Genomic DNA, 20,897 nt, shown 5'->3' with positions numbered 1-20,897 from the left:
TTGCAATTAGATTCAATCAAATGTGGGACCAGAAAGCTGACACCCAAAGTACTCGCTGTCCTAGTAGAACTGAAGCTGGCTTTGTTTAGTAAGTTATACTATTGTAGTGATTATCAACACGCAAAAGTGGGTTAAGAACCCTTTTTCACTGGTTTTTACGGGTCTACGTTATGAAAATAATGCATTAGTAGTCGTTTGTTACGCCTCTACAAGGTGCGTGTGCCTGTTAGCAGCACACAGCTGCAGATACCTGCGAGAGAAGAGAGCGACCCACCACTACAGATGGAGAGATCCCTTCCACAATGAAGACGTCCAGGTACGATGTGAAAGCGGCCTTTCAGTAACATTTCCTACCCAATTCCGACTATGGACCCAAGCAGAAGAAAGCAGAACCATTCCTGTATTGATTCCTCTCTAGCCGATGAGTGGAGGTGGATGTGAATCCTGAGGAAACACATCTTAAGGTGATTACTTCAAATGTGTGCATGGGGGTTAGAGGTGGGGGGGGGGTCTTTCTGTGGCCTTTGCATGTGTTGAGTTCCCTGTGGGTGCACCGGTTTCCTCCCACAGTCCAAACACATGCAGTTTACATTAAGTGGAAACTTTAACTTGCCCTCAAGTACGGTCGCTTGTCTGTCCGCATTTGTTTAAGACTGTGACATGGATGGATGGGTAACGACTTGATTTGCAGTACTATTGGTGTAGGTACATGGAAATATGCGTACATCTGCTACTACTTACCCCCCGAAATAACATTATTTAGATCCTTTGGTAAATTTACGCTGACTAGTTTAACCATTAGTTTCAACAATGGAAACATTACTCTGCGTTATTTGTACCCGTGTTACATTCAGGAACTCAGAAGACCACGACAAGGCCTGACAGTCTTTCAGTCGGTTCTTTTGTAACTATTGTACCTAAACACACAGTGGAAAACTACACAGTATCAACCTGAAGCTAAATTCCCTTCAACTGCTCTATCAACAAACACGCGGAGTCCCACTCCTCCAAGCGTATTTTTACACCTGCACAGGAGCAGCAAGGAAAATTGTGAAAAGTGAAGGACGGAAAGTAAAAAGACAAAGGAGGAGGCCTTTAACTAAACAGAAAAAGGAGGGATGACGAATGTGTCTTTAAACTCTCTAACCCACTTTCACACTGGCCGTCCATCCATTTTCTACACCTCTGGTCCTATTAGGGTTCTGGGGGCGCTGGAGTCTATCCCAACAGACTTAATGGTAATGGTAATGGTTTTATTTCATTTGAACATGCATCAGATTACAATTGAATGCATCACATAATCAGTTCCCAGTTCCACATGTCCAAAAGGAGTAGCTTATTAAATCCTACCCCTCCATCTGGTACTTTTACAATCAGTAACTGTTACATTTGTTCACTTCCTGCTTTCTTTCTTTTTTTTTTAAATAATGTACCTCGTACCGAAGTACAAGGTGATATGAGCATTCAATGCCATAATGGGTACCATAGTAAGTGTCAATATAGTGATATATATAGCACATCATGACTGGTTCAAGACTCTTCATCCTTGTATTTAGCAAACATCAACTGCTTGTATTGTTTCTTGAATTGGCTCATCGTTGTGCATTGTTTGATTTCCTTACTCAATCCATTCCATAGTTTGATTCCACATACTGAAATGCTATGGATAGCATAACGTAGCATAACGTAGTGTTTCAAATGTACTTCTTCCCTGAGATCATATTTCTCCTCTCTTGTAGAGAAGTACTGGATAACATTTGTAGGTAATTGGTTGTTTTTAGCCTTATGCATTATTTTAGCTGTTTGAAGATGAAGTATTTGTGATTTTAGAAATAAGGAGTTAGTATGTTCTCTGTAGGCGGCATTATGAATTATCCTTACTGACCTTTTTTGCAGTACATTTAGAGAGTGAAGATTGCTTTTATAGTTATTAGCCCATATTTCCACACAATAAGTAAGATATGGTAGAACCAGAGAGCAATAAAGAGCGTGGAGTGATTTCTGATTGAGAACAAATTTTGCTTTGTTCAATACTGAAATATTTCTGGCCACCTTATGTTGTATCACACTCGCATTCACACCTATGAGCAGTTAACCTAACGTGCATTCTTTCGGGATGCAGGACAAAGCCCACGCAAGCGGCAGGATCCGGAGAACAATACTGAACTGGTGGAAGAGATTCGAGGTGCGTGATACTCCACACACTCCGGGCGCGCTCCATACGGTAGTAGCCGACTGACGATGTTTGAATGCTTGAACAAGACGAGTTAAGCAAAGCAGGGTCGGCCACCGCATTGTATGAGACCACCGCCATGCGGTGGTATTGTCTGACATGTGTTCTGCAGCTTGGCTCTGCATGCTGGTTTTTGTCGAAAAGGCTGTTTGTGTGTTTTTTATCATCTTTGGCTCACTTCCATCACATTTTGACACTTGGCTGCAGGCAAGCTTAGCAAAAGTTGAACAGGGACAAGAAAGAGCAAACCAGGAGACAGAGGTCGAGAAGAAGGAAGTGGGGGGGGGGGGTAAGATGAAGATCTATAATGTGCTATCCTTGAACCAGGACTCAAACAAGAAGCTAGAATAGTTCTTGTAAATGTCCCTTTTTATCCTGCTTTAGCCCAGAACGATCCCTCTACAGCCCCTAAATGTTTCCTGTTTTTTTTTCTACCTTCCACCCATCTAAAAGCCTGCTTCTCAATCCTCAAGCCCCCCCCCTGCGTATGCCACAGCAGCATATGGAAGACATTTGCTTTTAATGTCTTAAAAATCAAGCTGGAAATCTCAAACGGCGCGGTGGTCGATGTGGATGCGCATTGAGGCTGAAGTTGGCAACACGTTGAACACAGGAGGTCAAAATAAGGGCAACCGTGTGAATTCAAATCACCTAGCCAGCATTTTTTTTTTTAGTTTGGTTGTTATTAATGTGAAAATTTCAGTGTGTACAAGATGGCGGCTTGGGCTTGGTCATTTTGTTAATTACCACCAACTACATAACAATGTTATATTTTATTATTACATTTGTAAAATGACACTGCAAATGCTGTCAAAAAATTTATAAAATTAATCAGTTTTCAAATTAATTTATCAGGATTAATCCCCATAATGCCAATTTTTACTGTATTTTACCAACAGAAAGTTCAGTGGAAGGCAGGATTTGATATGTTTGTGTTAGGGATGCTCCAATCAATCGGCCATCGATAAGTATTGGACGATTTCCGATCACCTTTGGCTCATACCATTGCAGCCTTTAGCCCCTCGCCTGCTTTCCTTCATACTGCACAGGCATGACAAACCCAAAAAATGGGATGATCAGTATCAGAATCGGCAGCATAAAATCGGCACATGCCTAATTTCGATGCATACAGCTGCAAAAATTGAAAATCTATTTGCCTAACGCTAGGCTAGTCTCTTTAATAGTAGCAGAACATAAGGCTTTATAAGCCATTGGGGTTACGTTCAAAGACAACATGTAATTTCTATGCATGTAACTTGAATTGCACATTTAATTAAACAAAAAGTGTTTAAGTAATAAATGAAATATAGTAGTTACCGCCGCTAAAGCCATACTTTTGACAACACTGATTATTATACATAATATAAACAATCACAACTGACATTCGGAGTAAGCCTTCTTCCACATTTCTCGCCGCTAAGCTAACTAAGAACTCGGCAGATGTCTCTCCCGTGCGCTCTCAATGTACATTACCGCCACCTACAGGACCGGAGGGGTACTATATCGTCCACGGCACTCTTCAAATCCACGGACATCTACTGCGTTCTCTTACTAGCTGCTAATCTAGTAAAAAAGAAAAGCACTGAAGTAGCTTGCTGGAAGTTTACCTTGCTCTACCGGCTGTTTTTGTTATATTTGCACCACTTTTTAGCTGAACTTGAGTAGAGAATCAAAGATCTTACTAGTGCCTGAAGACATAATATATCATACCTGCAACGCATATTTGCTAACATAATTCATTTGAAGGGGTAAAAACTTTTGTTATATATTTTGTCAGTAAGATACATGGTAAGACATTTTTAATCAGAAATGAAAAACACCATTGGATGTTGATGTTAAAGCTTATTTATTCATTCAAAAATGTGAAGACAAGTAATGTAAATAAGTCATACAAAATAGAAAAGAAAGCCAAAAACAGAAAAAGCCATCCCTGGACTTTGCTAGGTTCACTGGCTCGACTTAATAGATGCGCAGCACCCTGTTTATCAAAAAATAAACTTTGTATGAGCAAAAAATTGCTAAATAAACATCGCACTTTCTGGATACTTAAAATTTTTTTTTTATATAAATAGTTCCAAAAATAAAATAAAAGAACACTTTTATAGCACCACCATTTTTACTCAACAACACAACCTTGCATAGCCAATAGTTAAAAACTTACTCACTTACTACGGTACTGTACTTTCCTGACTCGGAAACTACTGAAGCCATTTGCTCAGGAATATTTCTAATCACTTTAGTGACAAAGGTCGGAGTTTTACGCTTTTTAACTTTAATTCAAGGCAAGATTTGAAATGCTAAAATGAGAAATGTTACCAACTGCTAAAGGATGATAAGCATATGAAGGTGGGTCACGCATATAAGACACACACTTAGCCTTCTGATGTTGGCAAGCCTACTTCTTTAACTTCTTTGCCAGCGCCATATTAAGCGGAGGCTCCTTTTGGTTGTGGGTGGTGTCCTGATGGGGGTGCGTTCGGGTGGTCTTCGACTCGTAGAGCTGCTTGAGGCTGAGCGTTTGCTGCTCCTTGGTCGTCTCTCGTTGGGCCTGGCGTAGTAGACGTTTCATGGTCTTCACCTTCTCCCTCAGGTGGCCATTGGCTTTCTCCAAGTACCGTACGTTCTGAGACAGCGTCTTCACCTTCTCCTCCTCCTCGAATAGAGCCTTCTGCACCGCAGAGCACAGCAACTATGGGAGGAATAATAAGACTTAATAGTATTTTGGCTTGGTTCTTTCTCCAGTCCAGGGTGAACCTGAAGACGGCTGGGATAGGCTCCAGCATACCCGACATATAAGCGACATAGGATACTTTCTTCTTGTAAAATTACTGCTGCTTTTTCCGTTTTTGGCCGCACTTTGGACACCCCTTGTTCTAATATTTCCATGTGGGCCCGAATGCTAATTCTCTACCCTCAGTTTACGACTGCTGAAAGTTTTGAGGAAATGTTGAAAATGTGCTGCTGGCTGCTGGACCACATCACTAGTGGCTACATTTCCCTCCCCAACACAGCCATACACCATGTGGGATTACTTATTCCCTATTGGGAAGTGAAAATAGCTATCAATCTTTATAACGTACTACTTCGAGTGCTGAGGCAGGGCCAGCAACTTGTGCATCCCTGCTGTGTCAACCCAGACATGGCTTTTGGATAAACATTATTTTAAATCTGCATGCATCCATTTATATATTACAGACTAAGACGTGCCATACTGTAGTTAAAATATGCAATATTAATCCATTATTAATCACCTGAGTGTCAGTTGGGGCATTCATTCATTCATTCATTTTCTATCGCTTATCCTCACTAGTTACGGGGGGTGCTGGAGCCTATCCCAGCTGTCAGCTGGCGACCAGTCCAGGGTGTACCCCGCCTCTCGCCCGAAGACAGCTAGGATAGGCTCCAGCCCCCCCGCGACCCTCGTGAGGATAAGCGGTAGAAAATGAATGAATGAATCCTCACGAGGGTTGTGGGGGTGCTGGAGCCTATCCCAGCTGTCTTCTACACCCTGGAGTGGTGGCCAGCCAATCACAGGGCACATATAGACAAACAACCATTCACACTCACATTCATACCTATGGACAATTTGGAGTCGCCAACTATCCTCACTAGGCTTGAGGGGGTATGCTGGAGCCTATCCCAGCTGACTTTGGGCGAGAGGCGAGGTACACCCTGGACTGGTCGCCTGCCGAATCGTTCATTCATTTTCTACCGCTTATCCTCACGAGGGTCGCGGGGGTGCTGGAGCCTATCCCAGCTGTCTTCTACACCTTGGGCCGGTGGCCAGCCAATCACAGGGCACATATAGAGAAACAACCATTCACACTCACATTCATACCTATGGACAATTTGGAGTCGCTAATTAACCTAGCATGTTTTTGGAATGTGGGAGGAAACCGGAGTACCCGGAGAAAACCCACGCATGCACGGGGAGAACATGCAAACTCCACACAGAGATGGCTGAGGGTGGAATTGAACTCGGATCTCCTACCTGTGTGCTAACCACTCAACCACCGTGCAGCCCCTGTTGTAGAATGTCAGTGCTAAATAGGATGTTTTTATGATTATTTGATGCTGATATTGAATCTATGCGGAGAACACCAAGATACAGACTCGAATAATCAATCTAAGAAAAATCAAGCTTACATATTATCAGATTTCATTGATTGCCATCGGGACACGTAACGCATGTTGCATGCCGTCATCGCTGTTCTTGGATCGGAACTAAGTTGTGCAGGCTTTGAAGTCTTTTGTAAGTGGGAAGATGCATGTTTGAAGTCAATGTGAGGGGAAACAGATGTGTCTCCCGTGTAAGTTAAGACAAACTTAAGTTAACTGAAGCTTTAATCTTTGCAAGATGTGAGCAGCAATTATTTTAGCCTTCGTATGTTTGGTGGCGGCGGTATAACACAGTTGTGTTTTCGTTGGGAGGAAATATACACTAAGCTTAAACTTAATTTGAAGAATCTAAAAAAAAGACTTGATGATTATAATCACAGACCAGCCAGACTTTCTCGCCAAATTTCTTGCTATTAACAGAAATTCAAAACGTGTTTATAATTCTGTTTTCCCTGAGGTTCTGCTTTCATGGGTAGTCTGAAAATGATTGAAAACAGACAGAAGAAGACCAAAATGAGAGGGACCAGGCCAAAGGATTGTGCTTATTTGTGGTGAAGAAGCAGCGGTAAGTGAATGCAACCATAAACACAGGAAAACAACAAAAAAATGCACAAAACAAGGAGTTCAAATTTAGGATCTCCAGCCTGTAACTTTGGTTCAAAATACAATGTTATTAGACAGCGGACCCATTCCGAGGACTATGTTTGCAGACTGGAAGATGTACACAAGGACTTGGACTTGGATTCACAGAAAGGAGCCTCCATTGTTGAGATAATTTTGCCAAATGGGGCAGGGCTTCCTATAGATCATGTGACGGGAGCTCAAAATGAGAAATATTGAATTGATGAAATAACTTATTGGATGAGTGGTTAGCATGTAGGCCACACGGTCAGGGTATCAGGAAGACCTGGGTTCAATTCTCTGCATCTCTGTGTGGGTTTTCTCCGGGTACTCCGGTTTCCTCCCACATTCCAAAAACATGCTAGGTTAATTGCCGATATGTGCCCTGTGATTGGCTGGCAAGCAGTCCAAGATGTACCCTGCCTCTCGCCCGAAGACAGATGGGATAGGCTCCAGCATACCCGCAATCCTAGTGAGGATATGCGGTGTAGAAAGTGATGGATGGATGGAAATGACTTATGTCAAAACAGGAAGGTGGTGTTGAAATGGAAGGTATTGATCACATGACTTAAGGTGAAAGTAATCTTAAACGTTAATGTATCCCTTTCATTCATCATTTATATGTATTTATATGCATTTTAATTGATTCCTGTCTGTTGAACTATTATTGTAAAACTAATTTTTGTTTTTCTTGAACAAAAAAAACTTATTCAATCTCAGGTTGAGATTATTTTTGATGGTAAAAAATGATACAGTTAGCATCCAGACCTTCTGCAAGGAATTAGCGACCCTCATCAAGATTCCGCCATGAGTCATGAGATTCACGTTCCAAATACCAAACGTACACTACCGCTCAAAAGTTTGGGATAACTTGGACATTTTTTTTTGTCCAGTCTGAGATATGGCTTTTTCTTGGCAGTCCTGCCATGAAGTCCAGCATCCTGAAGTCCTGAATTTCACTGTTGATACTGACACTGGTGTTTGACGGCTACTATTTAGTGCAGCTGCCAGGTGACGACCTGTGAGGCGTCTTTGTCTTAAACTACACACTCTCAGATATTTGTGCAGTGTTTTTCTGTCCTTGTTAGACGCAGTATGTGCTGCTCTCTGAAGGGAGTAGTTAACAGCATGGTAAGAGATTTTAGTTTCAGTTTAGATTTTTTAGATGGCTTTTCTAATCATCTATTAGCCTTATAAAATGATGAACTTGGATTAGCAGCCATACCAGGAGATTGATGCAGAGGACTGACAGTTGTTGATAGTATGTACATCCTTCTTTGAAAATCATCTGATTCATTTTAATTGTTTGGGAAATGGATAAAAACTACACACTCTCAGATATTTGTCTTCTTGCACAGTTGTGCATCGTTTTTGTGTCCTTGTTAGACCCAGTTTGTGATGCTCTTTGAAGGAAGTAGTTAACAGCATGGTAAGAGATTTTAGTTTTAGTTTAGATTTTTAGATGGCTTTTCTAATTATCAATTAGCCTTATAAAATGATTAGCTAGGATTAGCAGACAGTTGTTGATAGTAGGCCTCTATGCAAAAGTGTACATCCTTCTTTGAAAATCATCTGATTCATTTTAACTGTTTGTGAAATGGAAAAATTGTGTTTTTCTTTGGAAAACAAAGAAATTTGCAAGTGATCCCAAACTTTTGAGCGGTAGTGTATGTACAAAATAGGGTGGAAATTCAGCCACCTTGAAGTAAGAAACAAAAGTGAGCATATATCTATATAATGCAATACTATTGTGCTGCGCTTAAAACAATACTCAGCAAAGAACAAAAAAAAAAAAGTCCTGAAGGTCGCAAGAACGTCATGTTCTACGCTATTAAAGCAGATTTTTCCATTGCGGCGTCATTGTCCGACCAAACTGAAGAAAATCTTGGACCGTTTTGCTCCTCTCTAAACAATAAGTTGTAATACCGAATAATACCACTTTTTTTTTTTTTTTTTTTTTAGCTGTCCACATACCCGACTATCCTCCTGCGCCTCCCACTCAGGGGTGAAGCTGTGGACGTTGGTACCAGGCGTGCAGTTGGCGAACTGGAAAAGACTGGCAAACATGCGATGGTTGTCTGCCGTGTCGGGGAAGATGGCGTCTTGGAAGTTGACTCCATGGGGAACAATGTTGTAGTTTTCATCCATCCTGCAAGGCAGTAAGAAACACATAATACTGCAACTCCATTTAAATGCAAACACACACACACACACTGACGTTCCAACCAAAACAGATTTACGAGTGTGATGAATGTACATTGTGATGTGAAACGTGTGAGGGAGAACGTAGGGACATCTGGATTTCATCTCATATCCCTCAAGAGACATCAAAAGTTTGGTTGTTTATATAAAACGCTGAGTGGGTGTACAACTGTGTCGAAGAGGTCAGAGGTCCCGACGTGAATGAAAAGAACGTGTAAGAATAGACTTCACAGTAAACGCAGCACCTCCAATTGTCACGTCAGCATTTTCTACCAGATAATGTACAGCAATTCCCGTTTGTTTAAGTTGAGTGTTTGTGTCGGTCTGACATCTTTAAGGCGTAACATATACGCTAATGTTTTCACAGGGTACATGGGAACCAGACAGAACACTCGTTTAAGATCCCAAGTGAGATTGCCGCTTTTAATTTTTCTCCATACTAGGCTCAGATTCGTCCTATCCTGGAAATATTTCCTCATGATTGATTGGAATGGCTATTTTTATGTGTCCGAGATTTTCTTGGACAGGAAATAGTTGTCCACTGGAGACTGTGATGAGAACAAGAACTCGTTGAAAAATATTAGAAGTACAGTAGAGTATTTTTGCAACACATCTTTTACAGAAATCAAACGTGTATACTTACTATCATTGAGATCATTGCTTCATTGCTCACTGTCTGAGGCCGCATGAGTGCTGCCACGGCCATTGAAGGAAGCACGAGTTCCAGCATGTCCTTTGACATGATGACGGAGAGCATTTTCCAACATGCCAATAAGTTCCTTGCCGAGGAAGCTGAAGTAGCCAAGTACAGCATGTCGGTTAGCGCGGAGGCCTCACAGCTAGGAGACCCGAGTTCGATTCCTCCCTCGGGTTTGCATGTTCTCCCCGTGCATGCGTGGGTTTTCTCCGAGTACTCCGGTTTCCTCCCACATTCCAAAAACATGCTAGGTTAGTTGGCGACTCCAAATTGTCCATAGGTATGAATGTGAGTGTGAATGGTTGTTTGTCTATATGTGCCCTGTGATTGGCTGGCCACCAGTCCAGGGTGTAGAAGACAGCTGGGATAGGCTCCAGCACCCCTGCGACCCTCGTGAGGATAAGCGGTAGAAAATGAATGAATGAATGAACGATTCAGCAGGCCACCAGTCCAGGGTGTAGAAGACAGCTGGGATAGGCTCCAGCACCCCCGCAACCCTCATGAGGATAAGCGGTAGAAAATGAATGAATGAACGATTCGGCAGGCGACCGGTCCAGGGTGTACCTCGCCTCTCACCCGAAGTCGGCTGGGATAGGCTCCAGCATACCCCCTCGAGCCTAATGAGGACAATTGGCGACTCCAAATTGTCCATAGGTATGAATGTGAGTGTGAATGGTTGTTTGTCTATATGTGCCCTGTGATTGGCTGGCCACCAGTCCAGGGTGTAGAAGACAGATGGGATAGGCTCCAGCACCCCCTCGACTCTCGTGAGGATAAGCGGTAGAAAATGAATGAATGAATGAATGAATGATTTGGCAGGCGACCAGTCCAGGGTGTACCTCGCCTGTCACTCGATGTCGGCTGGGATAGGCTCCAGCATACCCCCTCGAGCCTAATGAGGACAATTGGCGACTCCAAATTGTCCATAGGTATGAATGTGAGTGTGAATGGTTGTTTGTCTATATGTGCCCTGGGATTGGCTGGCCACCACTCCAGGGTGTAGAAGACAGCTGGGATAGGCTCCAGCACCCCCGCGACCCTAGTGAGGATAAGCGGTAGAAAATGAATGAATGAATGAACGATTCAGCAGGCCACCAGTCCAGGGTGTAGAAGACAGCTGGGATAGGCTCCAGCACCCCCGAAACCCTCATGAGGATAAGCGGTAGAAAATGAATGAATGAACGATTCGGCAGGCGACCGGTCCAGGGTGTACCTCACCTCTGGCCCGAAGTCAGCTGGGATAGGCTCCAGCATACCCCCTGGAGCCTTGTGAGGACAGTTGGCGACTCCAAATTGTCCATAGGTATGAATGTGAGTGTGAATGGTTGTTTGTCTATATGTGCCCTGGGATTGGCTGGCCACCAGTCTAGGGTGTACCCCGCCACTCGTCCGAAGACAGCTGGGATAGGCTCCAGCACCCCCGTGACCCTTGTGAGGATAAGCGGTAGAAAATGAATGAATGAATGAACGATTCGGTAGGCGACCGGTCCGGGGTGTACCTCGCCTGTCACTCGAAGTCGGCTGGGATAGGCTCCAGCATACCCCCTCGAGCCTAGTGAGGATAATTGGCGACTCCAAATTGTCCATAGGTATGAATGTGAGTGTGAATGGTTGTTTGTCTATATGTGCCCTGGGATTGGCTGGCCACCAGTCCAGGGTGTAGAAGACAGCTGGGATAGGCTCCAGCACCCCCGCGACCCTTGTGAGGATAAGCGGCAGAAAATGAATGAATGAATGAATGAACGATTCAGCAGGCCACCAGTCCAGGGTGTAGAAGACAGCTGGGATAGGCTCCAGCACCCCCGCAACTTTTGTGAGGATAAGCGGTAGAAAATGAATGAATGAATGAGGTTGGTTTCTTCTGTCTATCTGTTTATTTTTTTTTTTAGATGTTTTCTGGCAAAGCGTAATTGTCCAAATGGAAAACGGACACATGCATTGAGGTTTTGAGCAGCACAACAGAGGGAAGCAAAGTCTCGTTCACACAAGTCTTTATGACGCATTCTAAAAATACACTTATTATTGTTGCAGACCTCATGAGCGAACACACAGAGTACACACCGGGAATGCTGTTCAGTGCTCCTTCTCAATATCTGACCTCTCATCTGCGTTAAGTCAAAGAACAGAATGTGAAGGAAAAATTGGTAACACCTGTTAGCTAGCACACGCTCCCTATCATCAAGCGATGGCTTTCATCAGCGAGCCGTGGCTCTGTGTCGCTAAACTTTCCTTACAGATCGCAAGTCCTTTTGTACGCTTACTGCAGAGCTCAGCAATGGCAAGTGGTTGTGTTACAGATATATAGTCATTCAAATATTCCTCTTACTAACACCCACTGGACTGATAAAAAGTTTTTTTTTTTTGGACCGCAAACCACAACATTCTTTAGATATTCCCATCGACTGTGTTCCCGCTAGTTTCAGTATCTGACTGTGGAATTTTGTGAGTGTGTATTTTGTCCGAGAGGTCAGCCGTGGCCAAATTAGACCAATCATGTTGCTTCAACTGTGCTGCACTGACCACAAGTCTCATTGTTTAAGACAGCATTGTGTTGTCTTAGCTGATAGCATAAATACGCAATTATTATTTTTATTATATATTATTATATCCAGTTTGTATCAATAGTATAAGAGCAATAAGTCATTTTATTTCAATGTATTTACCTTAATATGCCTGGTTGCAGTTTTCTAAGGAAATATTGTTAATAAGAATACTATTTTCAATAATTATATAACATAACAATTAATTATATAACATTTTCAATTGATTGAAGAGTTTTAATAAGCACACATATACACAATACCCAATGATTCACTCACCTGACAAAGAAGTAGTAGTTGTTGTCGGGGGTCACACTGTAGGAGAAGCAAGGAAAGTAGCCCATGCCAGTGACGTTAAACCTGGAGCCCGCCGGGACCTCCAGCATGCTCCCCCACGCCTGGTCGCACAGCAGCTCTATTTCAGCGGAGTACAGCAGGTCCGTGTTGAGCTGCCACGGCAGGTAGTTGTAAGGCTCCTTGTGGAGGGCCAGAACCTTGGCGAACACGATGATCTCGGCCAGCTCGGCTCGGCATGCCTCCGTCTGGGGTCTCCAGTCGTGGGGCAGCTGGCATCCCTTGCTCCACTCGGGACCGACGGTCGTCAGGAGAACAGCCACGATAATCCACATAATTCCACACGGAGATGAGTGAGCTGCAGAATGGATGGGTGGGAACTTAAAAGTTAAGCACAGTGCTTTCGCGCATCTCCTTCAGCGCATCATCCAGATGTTTTAAACGCGGAAAACACTGCAGAAGTGATACCTGTGATTTGGGAGGAGGAGGATTACCCCCTTCTCTCCAGCAGCATCCCCTCTCACCTTCGAGCACAACTTGGGCGGAGCAAACAAAACCACTGAATTCAACCATGGAAACTTTCAAAACTTTTAATGACGATCCCATACGTACATATATCCTACAAAAATTGGTTAAATTTAAAAATTCAAACTCTACAGTCCGAAAAGAATTGAGAAAAATGCGCACAGCGGCCTCTTGTGACAAACAATAGAATGTCAACGGCATAAGAAACTGTCGCTAGTAGGTGCTGACCAATCACAGGCGAGGCTTGACCAAGGACGGTCGAGTTAAGTTTAAGATGGGTCAAGCTCAAGCGTCTGGAAGAGAGTGTACGTAGTATGGCTTGGAACGAAAGTCCGCCATGATAGTAAGCAAGACAGGGGACGGGGCTAGCGGATGATCAAGTACAAATCCACTCGCTCTGATCTGAGTATAAAGTAAAATTATACGCTGTCCGTACACTTTGACACAACAGGTTAATGTTAAAGCTGCTAATGTGTGTCCTTAGCAGTTTGCTAGCATTAGCCGAGAACATATTTTTAATGCAGTGTTTGTTTCTGGATTCTGCCCCCTATCATGGCAGCCAAACCCGCCTCCTGCATAATACGGAAGTCAGTGGTGTGGAGTTGTGGCGCTGAAAAGGCCGAACGCGGAAGTAAACTTTACCACACCGTACCACACAGCTTCAAGACAATACTGTCCTATATGTATCATAGTTGGTATGCATGAATTGGTATGAATAGTCAAATAGAGCATTGAGTTCGGTGTGATTCAACGGGCCAGTGGCGCAATGGATAACGCGTCTGACTACGGATCAGAAGATTCTAGGTTCGACTCCTGGCTGGCTCGATTTTTTTTTATGACCTATTTCTGTGAAAAGTGACACGCAGTAAATGTTTACTTCCCGCTTATTTCCCGGCCCTGGTCCGATGTATGTCACATAAGGGACAGTTTACTTCGGTTGTTTTTCTTAATGTTCCATTTTGTAGTCTGTTCCTCTCCTGTATGGTTGAATATCCAAACCACACGGTTATGAAAGTGCACAGAACAGTCTGAATTATTGTTTAAAAGAAAATATAATAAAACCACAATGTTAAGTAATTTAATATACTACCCAACCTTCTTACTTGTCATAGCAGTCCCATCCATAACCTGTAGATGGCAGCACTTCATTGAAAATGAACAAATTGCACCATAAAGATTGTGGATAATGGGCAAAATTCCCCCACAAAAAGGCAGTTTTATTTTAAGTCAGTAATTTGCAGTAACAAGTTTGACGGAATTAAGTAGTAAGTGAATTCACTGCCCACAAGAAATATATTACATGTTGGAATGAATCTTAATGTGTTATATTATTTATATTAATTTATTTATATTAATTATATTGCTGAGCTAATGCACAAAATATGTGATCCAATATACAACTATGCGCGTGTGGAAAATATATTTGCTAAGCCATAGGAACTATTCTTTCTTGAAAAGTATTATACCGTATAAAGTGCAGTGTAACAATTTTGTTTCGTTCCCACGTCACATGCTGATCACGGGGTTTATACCCACGTGTCTCAATTTAACATACAATTTAACTTAAAATGTTTTAAAGCGCCATTAGGTTTAATTTAGCTAAACAACCATTCTTATATGACACTTGTGTTATTTTTATTGCCTTTAATATTTTCCACGTAGCGGAAAAGCGTCATCTGGTTTGTGTTGCATTCAGGTACTTCTTGTAAAATTAATCTCCACACAAACACAATACAACTTTATTAACATTCTGGTAGCATACACATTCATAAAATAACACACTTCCTGTGTATGATAAATGCACTAACTGGGTGTCACAGCACAAAAACAAGCTAGCTATGCCTATGTTATACATTTCGGACAATTCTGTTTTTTGTTTTTACATTGTCCCCAGTATATAGTTACTGGTTAAACTACTTTATTCGGGCAATCTGAGTGGGCTTTTTTTTTAAAGCGTAACTGCTGGAAACTTCGAAGCTGCGATTCCCCGGTTGAACTGTAATGCATCATTACGGGTTGGAACTCTCCATAGACGAAGACACATCCGGTGTACGATAAAGAAACTTTCACTTCACAATGTAAGTGTGTATAGTTATGTATGTGCACACAATATGAATCGCAAGGGGGTTTGTGGGGGTTAAACATTTGTAGAGCACCCCACTTGGTCGCTGAAAAACTGAAGAAAGCATACGCCCCAAACTTAGCTGTTAGCATGCAACAAGTGCTCGTACGTTAAACCAAGCTAGTTCCTCTATGCTTGTGGCACGTTAGCTGTTGTGAACCATTTACTTTATTACTCTCTTAAACTTCTTTTTTTATTATTATTATTGCTGAAATGACGTCTGACACACGACACACGACACGATACACTTTTCGTTCGTGTTGTTGTTAGCGACGCCGAGGAGCTAACCTAGCTGTTAGCTTTCCTGGTCTCGTCTCTGATTTAGTTTGTTGAGCATAAATTCATTTATTGCGGTTAAAATCATGGCTTTATTTGATTTCGAAGTCAGACACATATTATAACCTCTAATTTTGCATGCTAGAAATAATGTACAATGGTCAGATGCTTCAAAACAGATGAAGAATATGTTTAAAAATTGACTGACAGCTCTGTGACAACTACTATTCAAACCCTCATCCAGAGTTCCATGTTATATACATTGTAAATATACAGCTAGTTAAACAGGTTAGCTATGGTAGGTAAATGTTTCCCCTTAGGGCCTCTCTTTTGCTTTTTTGGCTTCAGTCACCGGAAAATTATCTTATTTTTGTGTAGTCGTACTTACTAATTGCAAGTGTTCAACGTCCACTTTTTTCTTTTGCTTTCTTGTACATTTTTTGTGTAATAATATGCCTTTATTGTCATAATATTTTGACCTTATAATCATCAGATTATAACTCCTACCCAACCTAATTTTCCCAAAGTTGCAACTTTCTTTGTTTAGTTTGTTTCTCATTATATTATGGCTTCTTTGAAATGACATATTTTTGCCTTTTAATATTTAAACTTTATGCTGTATTTCTCTTAACATTACGACTTAATATTTCACCTTCGTTCTTGTAAAATTACTGTTTTTTTCCCAGTTTCCATCAGTCATACTTGCAGTCAGAAATTGCAGAGGTGCAACAAAAAAACTGGATTAGCATTATTTTTATTTTTACGTGTCGGGTGCTCTCAAGGCCTTGAATTTCCAGTCATTTGTAGTGTTGTTTCTGTGCAAAATGACATACACTACAAACACTTTGCATGCACGGACGTGATATTGGCTGTATGTTGCCCTTACCAGTGAGTCTACAATGAATGTTCATACAACAAAATTTCACTTCCGGTTATTATTAATAATTTGTGCACCCATGCAAAAGCACGTTGTAACCCCGTCATTAAGTCATCTAGACTTATGAGAAGTGGAATTATGTAAATATGTGAGTCATTAAAACAAAATCTCAGGAGAATGCCGACTTGGGTGAGTCCTTTCTGTCGAAATATTCAGCTATATTCAGTCTTCCCATGTCTTTCCAGGTCAGGCTCAGTTCCAGAAGGTCCTGGTGGAGCGTCTAGCAACAGGCGTTTGCAGCAAACCCAGGCCCAGGTTGATGAGGTACAGTAACTCTTGCTTATTGGTCTGCAAATATAAACAAAACAGTGCAAAATGGTGCACAGAGTTGACAGTGTTGCTGGCTACATTGCAAAAACATGCGCACACAGATGACTTCTGTGTTCAGCTCATGTCTCACACAGGTACACTCATGGCTCAATTGCAAATGACACCTCTCATGATGAAATTCATGGAAAAAATTGTATAAAAAGATGAATGAAAAATGAATATCTTATATCATTACAGGTATATTCATTATACAACAACTTAACACTTAAAAAGTAACTAGGAAATTTACAATACAATCAATACGTTTTTCAATCAAAAACAACCAGTCTAACGTTTTCCCATAATGCATTTTGTCTGACCATAGCATTTTTTAAAGGACAAGCATCATAGAAGATGGATGAATAGCTGCCGAGGCACTGCAATGCTACCCACAGTCCAGAGGGAGACTGATATCATTGCAGCGCCCCGGCACGCCCCAGTGAAATTGTTTCCAGGCCAAAAGAAGTTAAAATAGCTGTTATTAATTTTTAACTCATATCGGTACTTTTCTTGTATATTTCCTAGCTACTTTTTGAGTGTTAAGTTGCTGGATGATGAGTTTAGTTTTTTTTTTTGAAGATGACACCATAAGTCGCACTGTTTTATTCAGTAATGACCACCCGCAATTTCCCATGGGTTGACAAGCTCGTCGTGGGTTCTCTTGGGGCTTGTGATGGTCACCTGTCACAGAAAGAGCTACTGTTTTACTGTTTAGCTACAGCATTTAAATGGTTAGTAGTAGTTCTGAAGTACAGGCGATGTCAAGACATTAAAACATTGTCATAAAGTAACATTGCTGAATAAGACGCAGGGTTCAAAGTTGAAAAAAACATGTATGTTTATGTTTGGGGCAAATGACGTCAGTGCAAAGCCTCTATTGATCAACCTTCTTTCGCTCTCTCTCTCTCTTTTCCTCCCTCTCTCTCTTCCTCTCTCTCTCTCTCACTGTCTTAGGCACACTATGAGTCATTGTTTCTTGATGTGTGTCTCAGAGAATTGCATAACATCGCTGTTATGAATCACCACTTTGAGAAAATAGTTGCTGTCAAACAAGCTTCACATGTCAGTACACATGCCTGACAATATCTGGTTACAGAATATGGCTGCAAAATGAGAAATTCCATACGTCCCATTTACATTCACCCTGCGCGACCAGAAGAGAGAGGAGAAATCTTTAATTTCTCCTTTTTTCCTGCTGATATTAGCTCCTCCTTCGCAGAAGCTCACCTCCAGCATGTCCACACAGACACGCCAATTGGTTACTGGAAGTTTATATAATCTCCGTCCATGGTTATGTAACACTCGCACACCCCTCTACACCCGCCTGCTCCGACTGAGGGGAGTGGCTGTAGTATGGTTTGTGGATCAGTAGAACATGTGGGGGGGGTCTGTGTGTAATTTCTGATGATACCGTCTGGACACACACACACACACACACACACCTGGCTCATACTACAATGTTATTATGACCAGGTTTGTGCTTGTTGTACATTTCATAACATCTCACTTCCAAGAGCTTAAAATGATCATTATGAAGTATGTTAGAGCTGCGACCACCAATGGATGATTAGTCGATTATCCAATTAATCAACAACTATTTTGGTATCGAATTAAGTTTTTTAATGTAAAAAAAATATATAGTGTTTTCTGATTTCAGCCTATCTCTCCAATCAGTGTCTCCAGCAGGTGATTTAATTGACGAGGTTCTTCCCATTGAAGATCATTGAAATCACCTGCTTTCATGACAGACTTGAAAGATAATCTGCAGTGTCTCAGCCCGAGATGGCACAAGTTTGGTACCCCTGGTTTAGGTTCTAACCAATTACTCAGTGGAAATAACAAGCTTCAGATCAACCACCTAAGAAAATAATCATTAGTTCCTGCCCTAACGGTTGTTGTCATTACTCCATCCGTGGGAAACCATGGGAAACGTGTTCGGTTCTGCGCATACGCTAGACCCACTTCACTTCCTCCTTTAGCAAATTTTTACGACAGCGCTTCTGCGATGTTTTTTTAACCCGTCAGGTGTTGTGTTTTACGAGCAGGTGGTGGACATAATGCGTGTCAATGTGGACAAAGTCCTGGAGCGTGACCAGAAGTTGTCTGAATTGGACGACCGAGCAGATGCCCTCCAGGCTGGCGCGTCCCAGTTTGAGACCAGCGCCGCCAAGCTCAAAAGGAAGTACTGGTGGAAGAACTGCAAGGTACCTGAACACACGCTTGAAATGCTACATCGATATGCCCGCTGGGCATCATAAGGAATAAAGCGCTTCACAGTTGACCAACTGTTTTTAAATGCGGTGGATAATGTTGCCTTTCAGATGTGGGCCATCCTGATAGCGGTCCTGCTCATCATTGTGGTCATCATTATCAGTAAGTAGCACATAAACTAAAGTTGTCCGTGAAAGTTTGTTTGCATATCTTGTAACTTCTCTAATGGTTTATTTATATGATGCAATTTAATAGATGCGTGTTTTTATAGTAACCTTAAGATTTTCAAATCTTAGCCAACATAATGTTCTTCCACAGTGAATCCATACCAATAATATCTTGTAGAACCTGTTTTTCATCTCATTTTCCCATTGTACTTTTTCATTTTCAGTTTGGTCAAGATCATAAAACACCACCAAGAACAGGATGAAGGAATTGGAGATTAGCAACATGCGTCATAGATGTTTTAGAGGCGGAGGTCACATGATCACTGTCTTTTTTTTTTTTTCACGTTTTCTCCTGGTGGGCGGGGGGGGGGCTTCCTCTGTCATCATCTGTTTGTTGTTCACACGCCTACGTGCCTCAGTAAAGGGTAATATTTCATTAGTGGTCGTACGGATATTGGCACACCGTATCAGATTCGGTGTCGTACCACCTACCAAAGACACATACACAGCTAATTAACTCAATTCAAAGTCAAGCAGTGTCACATGACGGAGGAAAACCACGAGTTGCCTCTACTCCAGTTCATGTGAAATTATCATTTTTATGGTAAGATCCCAAACTTGCCAATCATAGGATAAGAAATGTGATTGATGTATAGTAGTGAACGCTTGTTTGTTTTTATGTTCATTAGCCCACAAAGTGTGTGTGAGTGTGTGCCAAGCTCAGATGTGCCTTTAGCAATACTGACAGTTTTCATTGAAACAGTTACGGTGGCTATCACCTGAATCGTTCCGATGAGGGTACACCGACTATATTTATATCTTCTTTCAAATTTCAGAAGCAGAGCTACAGAGCTGTCGGATTGGATAACGCGACCTAATGCCTTAACTTATTTATACACGTGGCTCAGTGCTTATATACTTGTATTTTGCAGACCTTCCATTTAGGTAGATAAAAATATATACTTTCGATATTCATTTAGGAAAATTTCAGGTGGACTGAAATTTTATTGCAAATGCAAGAAAGCACGTCGGCGTCTTCATGTCAAGATGATGTGGCGTGCAGTGCTTTCATTGAAACAAGTGCCTCAAATCTCGGGCCAACAGAAAAAGCGTAAGATGGTGCCACAGTTTATGAAGTATTTTGTCTATAAAAAAAAGACAATGTAACTTTAGACAAATACCACCATAGATGTCTGCACTTCATCAAATAGAAAGTGCCTTTGTTGCTTCTGCATTGGGATAATTTAGGATGTATCTGCGCCGTGATCTACGGAATACACGGCACCAGATGGGGAGAGTAGTGCCTTCTAAATCCACCCAAGTATACCGTGCAGCTGTCGTGCTTACCTTCATTAATAGTGTATGTATCTAATCTCGGTCAAGTGCATTCGTATGGAGATGCCATTTTATTAAGCATTTAGCTATTTTTTGAAACTAATTCTGTAGAAATAATCTTACAAGGTTTTTTTTTGTGTCCACTTCTGCCAAGTTGTACTGTAGCTGTTTGAATTTGTATTAAAATGTAGTTGGGAAATGACAGTGTGAGAATTACACACGTTTGTACTGTGCCAACACTGGATAATTGCATACCCTGCTGTTGCTTCTGTCTAAATAAAATTAGAAAAAGACTGTTTCATTACGTTT

At 41.7% G+C, this 20,897-nt stretch overlaps 2 protein-coding genes, 1 long non-coding RNA gene and 1 other non-coding gene across 4 annotated transcripts; 3 read left to right on the top strand and 1 right to left on the bottom strand.

The window, feature by feature from the left end:
- The first annotated feature begins 347 nt into the window (after nucleotides 1-347).
- Nucleotides 348-9,125, top strand: LOC131106515 (uncharacterized). The gene is made up of 3 exons (XR_009120088.2): nucleotides 348-464; nucleotides 2,123-2,185; nucleotides 8,936-9,125. It is a non-coding gene; the product is annotated as an uncharacterized LOC131106515 (long non-coding RNA).
- On the bottom strand, nucleotides 4,080-13,178 carry ccdc3b (coiled-coil domain containing 3b). The gene is made up of 3 exons (XM_058055657.2): nucleotides 12,692-13,178; nucleotides 8,948-9,122; nucleotides 4,080-4,922 (listed from the first exon to the last, which is right to left on the bottom strand). The coding sequence occupies exons 1-3, from the start codon at nucleotides 13,039-13,041 to the stop codon at nucleotides 4,629-4,631; spliced, it is 819 nt and encodes a 272-aa protein (XP_057911640.2). The 5' UTR covers nucleotides 13,042-13,178; the 3' UTR covers nucleotides 4,080-4,628.
- Nucleotides 13,179-13,983: 805 nt separating this feature from the next.
- Nucleotides 13,984-14,056, top strand: trnar-acg (transfer RNA arginine (anticodon ACG)). Its single transcript has one exon. It is a non-coding gene; the product is annotated as a tRNA-Arg (tRNA).
- A 1,117-nt stretch (nucleotides 14,057-15,173) lies between these two features.
- Nucleotides 15,174-20,884, top strand: vamp3 (vesicle-associated membrane protein 3 (cellubrevin)). Its single transcript, XM_058055658.2, has 5 exons — nucleotides 15,174-15,309; nucleotides 16,752-16,830; nucleotides 18,921-19,079; nucleotides 19,197-19,248; nucleotides 19,478-20,884. Coding segments are annotated over exons 1-5 (309 nt in total). The 5' UTR covers nucleotides 15,174-15,307; the 3' UTR covers nucleotides 19,495-20,884.
- The last annotated feature ends 13 nt before the right edge of the window (nucleotides 20,885-20,897 follow it).

This window comes from Doryrhamphus excisus, linkage group LG18, assembly GCF_037039965.1.
Source record: "Doryrhamphus excisus strain RoL-2023G ecotype Guam linkage group LG18, RoL_Dexc_Guam_v1.1, whole genome shotgun sequence".
Taxonomy (NCBI): Eukaryota; Metazoa; Chordata; class Actinopteri; order Syngnathiformes; family Syngnathidae; genus Doryrhamphus; species Doryrhamphus excisus.
This window is presented reverse-complemented; position numbering and strand designations above follow the sequence as displayed.

Bases quoted from the DNA above. Each gene is read 5' to 3' on its own strand.
- ccdc3b (XM_058055657.2), bottom strand. From the start codon at position 13,041: ATGTGGATTATCGTGGCTGTTCTCCTGACGACCGTCGGTCCCGAGTGG. The intron at 9,123-12,691 runs GTGAGTGAATCA...ACTGCCTTGCAG, and splicing joins AACTACTACTTCTTTGTCAG to GATGGATGAAAACTACAACA. The intron at 4,923-8,947 runs GTATGTGGACAG...TTCCTCCCATAG, and splicing joins AGGCGCAGGAGGATAGTCGG to TTGCTGTGCTCTGCGGTGCA.
- vamp3 (XM_058055658.2), top strand. The intron at 16,831-18,920 runs GTACAGTAACTC...TTTTACGAGCAG, and splicing joins CCCAGGCCCAGGTTGATGAG to GTGGTGGACATAATGCGTGT. The intron at 19,080-19,196 runs GTACCTGAACAC...GTTGCCTTTCAG, and splicing joins ACTGGTGGAAGAACTGCAAG to ATGTGGGCCATCCTGATAGC.